Raw genomic sequence first — 12,328 nt, 5'->3', positions numbered from 1 at the left:
ACAGGAGCTTGGGTTTACAATAAGAGTTGGAATAGAAACTGAGCTGGGAGAGGATAACGATAATCTTTGGCAAAATGATTTGTCAGCCACTAGTTGAAAATCCCTCTCTCCAGTGTATGAGAAAAGCTCAGAGTGCCACTTGGCCAGCAGGGTCACTGGAACATATACTTTACTAAAGTTTTTAGCAGATTTCTTAGGTGGGTGACAAACATCAGAATTCTTAAACAAAGCTGAACATTAAGCAATGCATGAAATGAGCATCTGCATTAACTGAGAAGATGGTCTAAGCCAGCTGCTGATCTTTTTGTCACTTATTCAGATGGCTCACAAACTTAGAATATCAAACTGGAATTAACTCTTGTTTCGCTGATGATTAAGCAACCAAACACTTAGAGTAGTTATTATATGATTTGTAATGAAGTGACCATGGTGAACATTTCATTTGAAACTCAATTACGAAAATTTACAAATGATTAAGGGCAAGTGCAATAGCAACTTGCATTTGATAGCTTTTTATGCAAGGAGATCAAGAAGGATTGTGGTGCTAATTACTTAATCCTCCTGCTGGTCTCCTGTAGATGGGGGTCAGTAAACAGCTCCATTTGAGAACTTGACACTGACACACTTTTAACAGTTGGATAGAATCAGTGGCAGAATAGGGAATAAAGAGATCATATAGCTACTAGCCTAGAGCAAGAGTGTAGGATTGTAGTCCGTGAAACACTGATACCCTGTAAGGAGAGTTGTCCCCTACTACTGAAGTCCCTTAGGGTGAAATTCAATTCTGCTGGTATGAGTCCTGAGTAACTTGGTAACTTTGAAATTGTGATGAATTTATACAGCTGATTTAGAATTTGTCCTTTCGTATGAAATTATTCATATTTTTTTCTTTAATGAGCAGTGGCTTCTAAAATACTTTTTATGAAAAACTATTTTCATGAAATATCTGAAAATGGAGCTTTTTGTCCATGCTGTCACCTGATATCTCATCTGCTTTGTGACAGTTTTGAAAGATGCTTAGACTTCTAAACCATGAAAGATCACTTAAGGCCTATTTGACAAGGAAGAAATAAAGGCCACTGTCTCCTTAGTACTCCAGCTATAGAATGCTTTCTCTCTTTCCCCTTTTCAAAGGAAGCAGTTGTGTCTTAGTGGAGCTGACTCCATTGGCTTTTTAAATTTATTTATTTTAATGTTGTTCTTTCCCTCTAACTGTAAATTACAGTGTAAATATTGCCCCTGTAAGGGCGTGGTGGTTTATTCCGTTGGAGGCAACCTCTTATGATTTCTATGGGGTTAATTTTCAGTTAATTGTTAGAAAACATTACCGCCTTTCTCTAAGTTTCTTTTGGCAGTTTCCTACCAATAGCTTCCTGCCAGAGAGATCCAAGTGGCTAGACAGGGAGCAGAGGCGAGTGTGTTGCAAGGGCTTTTTTAGGTGTGATGAATGCGCTGAAGTGGTTGTATTTTAGATCAAAGCTCATTAAGTTAAATAGTTGCTTTATTCTGGAGAACTTCTGGCGTTATAGGCTGTGTGGATTTTATGCTGGAAATACTGCTCAAGTGTTAGCTTTATTCTTTTAGATAGGTAAGAGAAAACAGAGCGTGAAACCTCTTGTCATCCTGCTGGAGAGCCCTGATGAGGAGACATCTGAGCGAACAAATGATGTTCACATGCTGTGCTGAGACACCTGAGTGACTGCAGGTAGTAGTAGCTTTCCCACTGGGAACTGAAAATATTGTAGGCTCAAAACAGCAATTAACTAACCAAAAATAACCCTGTTAATATCAACTGGGTTAGGGTTTGTATCAGTTACTGAGGTGAAAGGGCCTGTAGCCTGGTGCCATCCTGCTTATGTTATATAGTGTTGTAAAACTGATCCTCTTCTTAGTACATTAAAGATGGACCCCATTTTTGAAGAGCGAGCACAAGTGGGAAAGATAGCTACTTTTAACTCCTTCATATAGAGTCTTTATTGAAATGCTGTGCCTAGCCACACCTGCATTAAGATAAACTTGACTTACAGTGCTCTCTGGTGTGACTGTGACATCTCAACATAAAAATTACAACATGAGAGAAGCTTAAGGGAGTCCAGTATCAAAGTGAGGAAAATATCTATGGCTGTGCAGTAATGCAGCAACTGCGCACAACAGTTTCTGTTTAGAGAGTTGTTCTCATTGCGTGCAAGTAATCAAGTCTTGATTAGCTGAATAAATCATCATTTATTGTTGGATTGCGATGTGTGGGCATGAAGCAGCATACAGTTATTTTGCCTGATTGCTACCTGGAGGAGTTCTGAGGCAACAATTTGAGTTCAAAGATGCTGATACTGAAACACTGTGCAGTATACTTCCAGCTGCAGGTTGTCACAAAATGTCTGCTGTTGAGCTGCTACATCATTATTCCTGTTTCCTCACTCCGAATTACAAAATAACTGAGAAATATTAAAAAAAATAGAATTGTTTGTAGAATTAAAAGAAGGAAACATACTTGTCCTAGTAGCAGCATCATGTAGGGTACCTGTTGTATGCTATCTGTGCATCTGTTGCATGCAATGAGCAATGCCTGTACTCGTTCACTGAGACAAGATATGAAATGCTGGAGGTGTGGACGAGCTGGCTGAACCATAAAGCTTCAGACAGAAAAATTCTTCCCCAAAGGTTATACTAGCAAGACTGTGCACTAGCTCCCACAGGAGAAACTCAACTGGTAATAAATGGTGTAAAATGTCTTCTCTAAGCACTGGCAGATAGCTCTAAAATTTTTTCTCTGTTATCTAAACACTAGATTAGTAGATGTTTTTTAACCTTTTAGTCAGTTTTAGGACCTTGTAACCAAGTCAAAAGAACGTCAGAATTCCTTTTATCCAAGGACGTGTCCATATATAGTATATGGTTTTACCCTGTGTATGCCAAATCTGTTTGATTACCCACTGTTGCACTTTTTGAGAAATAATAAAATGGATTAGACTTTTTGAAAAATAACATCGTTTCACACTTGGTGCCCTAAAGGTAGTAATATGCTTTTCTGTTCATGCTGTAGAGCCACACCTGCAAGCTGTCATTTCTTCATTGGAACATACAACCAGTCCTGATCGGAAATTATTTTATTTTAGAGCCTTAAAAGAAGGGAGTGGGATGATTGGTTTCTGTGTAGCATACAAAATGAGGTCACACACTCATACGCAACTGCCAAAACAGTTCTCTTGAACGTAAGCAAATCAACCTGGCGGGAGTGTTTGGCGAGTGTTACTCTGTGGCCAGCAGTTCTCTGCAACCAACATTGCCATTTGCTTTAGTTTTGAATTTTAAGAGATGAGAACACTTTAGAGCATAGCTAATAGAGCAAGAGGAGCCCTTCCAGTGCGCTACTGTTCACTGGCACCTCTTTCCCCATACCATGCAAATACTGTTTTGGTTGATGTAAATACAGATTCACGTTAATGTCTCTCCTGGATTGCTTCTGCCATTACTAGGTAACAAATGGAGAGTTGAACTGGGGTGGATTTATTCTTCTCCACCATAGGTGTGCAGAGTGGCTGAACGTCTTGTTCATTTCATTCTTTTTGTACTTGCTATAGTGCTGCAATTCATTGGCCATCTGGATCCAGATTAGAATCTGCCATTTGAGTAGCCCTTCTTTAGACATCGTTTTCTGAGTTTTGCGTGATTTCTTGCTGTTTCAAGTGCATACTTCAGTCCTTCCCACTCCTCTCCAGTGTATATTGTCTGTGCCTCCCTCCCTCTGTGCCTGCCTGCCTGTCTCTCTGTCTCAGGATCTTGAGTCCTGGGCTCAGGAGGATTTGCCAGTTCCTTAAAAAGCCTTTCTTTTGGCTGGTTATAACAGCAAGGCTCAATAAGGCCAGATGATCTGCATGTGTCTGTCCTCTTTCACTGTTCTTCCAGTTTTCTGTTCTCTCCCAATCTCCAAGTAATTTTGGATTACCCTGAGCCCGTTTCAGCCGAGTGTGACAGAAGAATATAGGTTGCAAAGATAATGATGCCCTTGCAAGCTTATCAAAACTGAAGTTACTGAGAGACAGAAATAAGGTAGTCACTGTCAAATAAATGTGAAGCTTTTCAGATATAGATCTGCCTGAAAACTTGAGGCCTGTGCAGCAGAGGACACTATGCTGAGCAAAAGAGAGGAAGGCAGTTATCTTAACAGTCATACAATGGGAGTAGGAGTTACAGAGGAGTGTTGTGAATGTTGCAGCAAATGACTTGAACCTGCTACAGGCAGTTGTGACCCTGGTAAACGTATCTGGTATTTGTGATGGTGCCAAAGACCTGAGGAAAAGAGCTCCAGAGATCATTGCAGAATGGGAAAGTGTGGTTCTGCTAGGGGAATAAATGATTGGGCTTTCCATGGGAGCTTCGTGAGCAATGGCCAAACAACACCTCCTTGAAAACCTCGGAAAACTGTGCCAAAGGACAGCAAGGATGTCAAAACCAAAATAAAGCAGGAATTCCACCGTGGGAGAGTGTCCGAAGTACTTGGAGTCAGGGGACATAGCTCGGACTGAGCCACTAGTAGTTTCTGGTCTTTCCTGCATTGATATACAGCATAGAAGAGATGCATTTTGTATTTGGATTTTTAAACCTGGAAGACAGTAAGTTCTGTTTAGGAGTGAGAGTTGTCTCTACTAAACTGCACAATTGTGTTGTAACTAGTGAATCACTGTAGTGTTTGAAATGTTTTTTGTCTTTTCAGAGTATTTAAAGTGAATGAAAATTGGAATCGGGATTGGTTTGTGTATATAATATGCCAGTTGCAAGTGTGCAGAATTGCATTTGTCTTTTGGTTTTTCTTCCTTCAAAAATCTTTACATGCAGGAAAAAAATTGACTATGTAGAAGAGAAATTGAGATCACGTGAAGGTGTTGAATTTCTTGCTTGTTTTTGGTGTGTGGTTGCCAGTGTGGGCTCTTACAATACCTAGTTGCGCTAACACAAAATTCCATTGTTCCCTAGCTGCTGTTTCAAGAGGAGGAGGTAAGAAAGGGGCTGAGAAAAGAATTTTGAAATAAATGCCATGTAGGTATAAATAATACTTCCATTAAGTCATTATCCTGGTTTTCCAGGTTTCTTCTTCTTGATGGGGTATCAGGGTGCTCTGGACAGATTAAAGAATGTATTTTCCAGAATTTAATTTTGTTCCTGGGCACTCCAAGGCCATTTTTCTCCAGATGTCGTGAAACATTAAGTATTGCTTATGGTTTGACTGTGGTAGCTCAGGGGGAAAGCACCAGATGTGCTTTTGACCTTTTTGTCCTAGGGGCTAAGGGAGCTGTGGTTGGCTGGGGAGTGTCTGTCCTACCTGAAATCGAGCAGTTGCCACATTTGCCACCACTTGTAGCTCTGTGGTCAGAAAAGTGTAAGTACAGGACTTGTGTCATTGAAAGGGCCAGATGCTCAGGTTTTGACAATGCTCAGTCTGAAGTCTGTCTGAAAGAGTAAGGCTGTGGTGAGACACCATCTATATCTAATATTTTGGCAATAAATAATTTTTAAGCCTTAATTTGGGTGGATTTTCAGAGATGGCAAAGGGCATCTCTGAATATGATTTGCCAGAAACTTGATGGCCTCCAAAATCCAGACCCTTGACCATGACAGAAGTAAACTCACTCAAAGAAATGGAATTCAGTAAATGTTAAGAGGGGCAAAACCACAGTCCTTTCCTCCTTTTCTTATTTCCTCTCCTCTTCCTCTTCTTGGAACTGTTCTGGCTGCAAATACTCATGGAACTGTTCTGGCTGCAAATACTCATGTCTCTAAAAAGGCAGTTATCCAGAGACAGTCATTTGTCCTGGCAAATGTAAATGCAGTGTACAGTTTGGAAAAGATGTTAGCGTTTAGGAAAAAAAAATCATAAAATGGGAAGCATTAGGCACCTCTTTAGGTATGCATGTGGCTACTACACATTCCCAGCAGCAATTTAGCAGGCTGCTCGGCATGTCGAATATTAGTCGAATGCTAATATAAACTGCTCGCTTCAAAGATGGTCTTGGAATCTGTTGCCAAAGTGTTTGTTTTGCCTCTTTTGGTTAAAGACTTGGAGTATGGCATTGCATCCGACCTCTTGGTTACTAAATTATTCAGCTAAAATCAATCTGCCTCAAAGGTCCAACACAAAACTTGTTGTTTTAAGTTGTGTAAAGAATTGCAAGGGCTCAGATGTCTTGGCTGTGGGTTTTCCACTGCCGGCATTCTTAAACGCGGCAGTTACTTCAGGATAATTTATCACCAGTTTTTCTACGAGGTAATGGTCCATTTTTTTTCTGAGTGGAGCTTGGATTCTATTCAGAAAAAATGGTGGCTGAATAGGTGAAATTCAGTGATACATCCATCCTGTTTTATATTTCATAATCCAAACTGAAAACTACTAGTACAATAAAGAAAAACATGTACGAGAAGAACTGCAGGAATTTGCTTTTGGAGGACACTAAATCAAGCAAGAGTTTACTTACTGTAGCTGCAGTTCAAAACAGTTTATGTACGTTCTGCTGAGTGATGGAAGAAGGCTTTGCTACAGCTGTGTTTAGTTTTTAACCCTGGAAGAAAGGATTCCTTCCAAATTAACACTGAAACTGCTTATCCCCATTGGATATACCTGTTTTTACTTTGCTTTTGCTGTTTTCTCTGACTTTGTCCTCACCTTAGAAAGCTGCCTGAATTGGCCTATCAGTCTGCTGCACGGCTACATAAAGACACTGCCTGTCACTGTGATCTCCAGGTTCACACATCTCAAAACCCAGGAGTTGTAAACACATCTTGTACACCTGGTGTGGAAGTGGGAAAAACTTGCTCAGAATCTGTTAAGTTACATAGCTGGCTGCTTTTCTGCTGTTCTCCTGTCACTGCTCTGTGCATCGCTATTGCTGCGTGTTCCTGTTGCTCCCCGCACACGTCTCTGCAGTTAGCCCACATGCTCTTGCCTCCGTGGCTGCCTTTGCTTTAGAGGGGACTTCCTGAAGAGTTCAGTATCCTGTGATACAGTGCAGAAAATGTTAGTTGCATGCTAATTTGAAAAAGGAGAAGGAAGGAAAAAAATCCAACCACGTCTTGTTAAATTGTCTTTACCTTGGGGAGCTGCTTTTTTCTAAGGTGGCGATACCACAAGACGTAACTGATGCTTGCCTCGAGCTGTGTGGTGGAAGCATCTGCGTTACGCTAGCTGAAGGCAGTGCTCTCTTCTTTTTGCCATGAAGAGCTGCTGTGCAATGAAGTAAAAAATGTGAAGTACTTGATTATAGAATCTCATTTTTATCTTGTTGGTTAAATACATTTGGGTGCTTTTGTTAGTATTTAGTGTTATGCATCATTGTGCTGGTACTATAAAAGAGATGTAGTTCTTGTCCTGAAGAGCTTTATAATGAAAGCCAGTCGAGAGATGTAGTGTAAGAGATGCAGTTTATGTAATTCGTATGTTCCTGTTGCACCCAGTTTTATACAAATTATTCTGAATAAAGGCAGTGTTAGTTCTAGCATTTTCTTTTCTCTGAATTCAATTTTTTGCAGTCTCTTATGTAGGTCTCTTATGAAGGTCTCTTATATAACTACCTAGCTCTTACAAAGAAACTAACTCATTTCCTACCTCTGTATTCCCCCTTTCCCTCTCCAGATGTTTCCTGACTTGTTGTACTCCTGTCTTTGCTCAAATCTGCCTCCAGATCCCATTCCTGTCCTGTTTTCCTAACCTGCTGCCATGTTCCTTGTCCCTGTCTACCTTGGGCTCTTAACTGTTGGGCTTCCCTGAGCCAGCAAGAAGAAGCATTGGTGGTGTGTTTAAAAAAAACAAAATAAAACAAAAAAACAGGCTTTTTGCTGCTATTAAGTGTTTGTGGGCTCCACGTGGTGGATAGCTACAGGTTTGGAGGGGTTAAGCCTGGTCTTGCTAGAACTTTGCAACTGAGGTTTGACAGCAGGTCCACGGCCCTCTGGTCTGCCACGTTAGTGTCTGCATAATCCCTTCTGTTTAGGAGACCGTCTCCTCAATTTAGAGTTGTAATGGTGACACTTTCAGTTCCATGCAGAGAGGTAGTTGCTGTTGTTCTCTATGGTCTATGAGCCTCTGTTTTAATAATTTTCCTCCAACGCTTCTAACTTGATTAAGTTTGCATGAGTTTTTAAGGGACAGTTAGAAGTACCTCTTTGCTAAATTTACAAGCATGTACTCCAAAACACTGGGGAATCTAAAGCTGTTCTGAAAAGCCATTTGACTTATTTTAAGTTTGAATGTTTCGGTCATTCTGGAAATTATGTAAATTGGGGGGGGAAAAAAGTCTAAACAAATGAAAACTCACTAGAAACTTGAAGCAGCTGAAAGCAGAATTATGGGAAGCTTGGAACAAGCTTAAATATCACAGGTGTCAGCACTGTCTATAATACCCTATCTTGTACTGCTACATAAGTGTCTTTAACCTTTGTAAACTGTTTTCTTAATCTTGGTCCTCTTCTGTGTATATCTGTTTTTAGCAAAAGCCAAATCCAAATGCGGTGCCACGTTTTTCCCCTGTGCTAGTGGAATCCACTGCATCATTGGCCGCTTCCGGTGCAACGGCTTTGAGGACTGTCCAGATGGCAGCGATGAAGAAAACTGCAGTAAGTGCAAGTCTATTTGCGAGTGAATAAACTTTTCTTTCATCTAAGCAATACTATACATGTAGAGGAGGCTAAAGTTAGCCTTTAGTTTTGAGTCAGATATCCTGCCCGCCACTTACCACCCAGATGATCTTCGTGCTTTTCACTCTGTAAGCAACAGGGTCTCTCAGTAGCACTTAGTGTTAAAAACAGTCAGAAATCTGCCTCAACAGGAAGCGTAAACTTCAGTACTCCTCACAAAAGAACCTATTCAAGGTTCTAAGGAGATATTTGTGTTCTCTGAACATTACTGTTTGTCAATGGGAAGCTGCAAATGTTTCCCTCCAGCCTAGCTTCTGCCTGGGCACTGCCTGCTGCAATTTGGCATAGGGTATGTTCTTATGATTGTTTGTTCGGTAGCTCAGATTAGACTTCTGCAACAGAACAAATGTCAACAACAAGCAGTTCAGGAGTGGTGTCAGGGTGATATTCAACTTCTTTGCAAACCACTGCATTTAAGAATGGAATGGATCTATGTTGCAGGAAGTAATAATAATCCAGGTAAGGCTTCACCTGCCCTCATCTGTTTTGGTTGTGTCTGTTCTCACCCACACATACAAAAATACCCCCTTCCTTTTCATTAGTATCTTCTCCACCTTTTCCTCATCACTGTTTTTTGCCAGTCTGACTAGATGATTTTCGCAGCAGTGGTTTTTCTGGTTTACTTTAAGCTGTATCCTTTCTGAACCAATCATAACTACAAAAGAGCAAGACAGAGCCTGTTCTGCCATATGCATTGTCAAGCAAGATTGGCATCAGTCTCAAAGTTTAGCCTCTTACTGTTGTCAGAGATAGAGAATCACGTTGAACATTCACATCACAGAAACAGAGCTCGCTCTTGTTTGGTGGAGGGAACACTTAACAACTTAATAAGGTCTAGCTCATCCTTGTGTTTTGTACAAAATGCCTGCATATTGCTTTAAGCCTCAATTGTAACCTTTGAATGGCTCCTCTGCACACAGGTGAATGTCACTCAAATTGGGTAGATATTACAAATATGACTTAAAATTGCTTAATATTAATTTTCCCCTTTCTTTTCACTGAAGAGGATGACCTGTTTGATCATTACTGCATTTAGGCATGTCTGTTTATATATAGTATGAAAGAACAGAAAAGAGCAGAAGGGGTTGTTTGGTGATGCAGGCTCTTGGAGTGAGAAGGAGGTTGTGCTCAAAGTCGAAGATGCCTGCCAATGCACTAGCTTGAGCTGCTGCTCAGCAGCTTGCAGGGAGAAGTCACAGCAAAAAGATCATTTGAAATACTACTTGACTTGGGCTAAAACCTTTGCATGTGGCTGCACAGATTCATTTGCATCTGTAAGTACAGCAGGGATATATCGCAGCAGTAAGGAAAGGTTATGTTTGAGCAACTCTGTTGCTATTAGCAGGAGCTGCTAAAAGCCCTGATGTTCTGTGGGTCTGAAGGTAGAAGCCTGCAGCAAATACTTGTTCCTGCTCTTGTTGGAGCAGGCTGGGTTTTTTCTTTTAATGACATTTAAAGGTCAGGAGGAGGACAACAGACACCAGCTTTCAAAGATAACAAAAGGGGCAATCTTTACAGTGATATATCACTGTCTGCTTCTCAGAGGACATACCTTTCTTGTTTGTGTGCTTTCCTCACACACGTTGACGTCTCTACGGCAGCACCAACATCCTTTAAGATGCCATCTGTTGTTGGCCTAGAGAGTCTGATTTGGGTCCTGGGAGGATTGTGGCAGGCAGGCAGGCAGCACCTCTACAGAGCAGATGAAATTAGAGAAAGAGGATTAAAGGCTAAGGAAATAATTTGCGATCTTTGGGTTATACTTAAACGGGACTGGAAAGAGTTTTGGACAAATGTGCCTTGAAGATCCTTGAGATGGTGGAGTGACAAATGGCAGATCTTGGGGTCTAAAACGCATCAGCTCAGCACGTATTTGATTGATTATGAATTACATAATTTTCCATGTGTTTGCAGTGTGTAGCTTCAACAGGCCTTACAGCTGATAATAGCATGCCACTGATCTCCCTTTTACTCTGCGCAGATGTGCTGGGAAATACCAAGTGTGTGCTTAAACTGGAAGTCTAGTCACTGCTTTGCTTATGGGAGAGCAGTGGTGCTGTAGGCCCTAAAGTGACCTGAAAAATCAACATGCTACACAAGTATGCAGCAGCTTCAGACCAAAGGAGATTTAGCATGCTTATGATAAAGGTGATTCTGGAGAGCTAGGGGAATTACCGGAACATAAGAAGTGTTTGTTATACATACTTCAGGTTATATGTGTGGCAGACTTAAAATTTTTATTTTTTTAAATACTCTTTAAGGGCACCTAGTACTTTAAGAAATATGCAGCCAGTTAGTATTTGGAACTGTAATCCCCTTTGTTATTGTGGCAGAGAAGCACTTTGAAGCAGACAAGGCATCTAAACAGCTTTTCAAGGTTTTCAGTTGGAATATTGCGTTCAGTTTCAGTCACCTCATTACCAAAAATTGGCAGAAGTTCAGAGAAGAGTGACAAAAATTATTAAGGGATAGAGATTGATTTATGAGGAGATATTAGAAACAGCTAAATTATGCACATCTCAGCTAAGCCATGACTATGTAGGAAGATTAGGCTATATAAGCTATATATGAAGAGTGTAAACACCATTCAAGGAGAGGGATTTTATAGTTATGTATGCTGGAGTATAGCTAAAAGTAGAGAGATCAAATTAGCAAAGAGAAAACTTGAGATGAATATCAAGGAAATCTCCTTGACAGTGAGACACGTTGAAACTGTGGAGTAGTCTCCTAGGAGAAATGATGAAAACTGTACTGCTTGAGGCTTTAAATGAGACTGGACATAACAGTAAATATGCTGTAAGATGCTAGGTTTAGAATAGGTGAAAAGACTGTTCTACCTAAATTAGTCTGCTGAAATTTTATTTTGTTTTTGCTGTGCATGTGCACATCACCTAACACACCGTTGTCTGAAAGGACTGAAACTATTATTTGAAGGGATTTTTCTGGGGGCTACCACGATGTGCATATTGCCCTCAAAGAGGAGTTGCAAATTCAAACACTGAGAAGTTGAGGAATGTCAGTATTGACACTTTGGGCAAGAGTAATTTAGTCCCTTGAGAATGTATTGTCATCTGTAAGTGCGAGGACCTCTGCTTATTCACGGTGCCCAGACGTGGCAGTCAGGAGTGCTCCTCCTCTGCCTGGGGTCAGAGCGTGCCCAGTGAGGGGTGGAACTGCACAGCTGGTGATTTGACAGCCACCGCTCAGAGGCCATGGCTTTGCCTTCCTATGAAGGCACACATGGGTATTGTGGATAGGATTTCTACAGAGCTTCCAGAAGGCACCTCCTTGACAGAGGGGTTACCCCATTTAGAATTTCAGGTCCTGTATTGGCACGTGGGCAAGAATTTTCTACGAAGCTCATTTTGTGGGTGTTCTCGTCGTGTCTCATTCACATAAGCAGCTGGAAAAAAAAAAAAAAAAGAAAAAGAGCTGGGGTAGAGAACATGATGCATGGCAGTTTTCAACCTGAATAGTTGCCTGTAATAAGAGATTAAACCTAAACTGAGGCTGGCATGATGGGAAGTAACAGGCAGTGTTTATGGTAGGCAGTGCTACCAGTCATATGTCTTCAGAATGAGCAAATGTTGAGCACCTAACAGTGATCGTGATAGGGGCTCTCATGAAAGTGAACAGAAGACTT

The 12,328-nt window shown here is 40.9% G+C and overlaps 1 protein-coding gene across 4 annotated transcripts in view; it reads left to right on the top strand.

Moving 5' to 3' along the window:
* LDLRAD3 (low density lipoprotein receptor class A domain containing 3) overlaps positions 1 to 12,328 on the top strand; it is a 117,920-nt gene that overhangs the window by 48,318 nt on the left and 57,274 nt on the right. For all 4 annotated transcript variants that reach the window (XM_064512777.1, XM_064512776.1, XM_064512778.1 and 1 more), the window contains exon 3: positions 8,479 to 8,604. In XM_064512777.1, coding sequence (XP_064368847.1) covers positions 8,479 to 8,604 — 126 coding nt within the window. The remainder of the gene's footprint in view (positions 1 to 8,478; positions 8,605 to 12,328) is intronic.

The sequence above is a fragment of the Dromaius novaehollandiae genome, chromosome 5 (genome assembly GCF_036370855.1).
Source record: "Dromaius novaehollandiae isolate bDroNov1 chromosome 5, bDroNov1.hap1, whole genome shotgun sequence".
Classification (NCBI taxonomy): Eukaryota; Metazoa; Chordata; class Aves; order Casuariiformes; family Dromaiidae; genus Dromaius; species Dromaius novaehollandiae.
The sequence above is the reverse complement of the archived record's forward strand: the minus strand, read 5'-3'. Positions and strand labels throughout refer to the sequence as shown.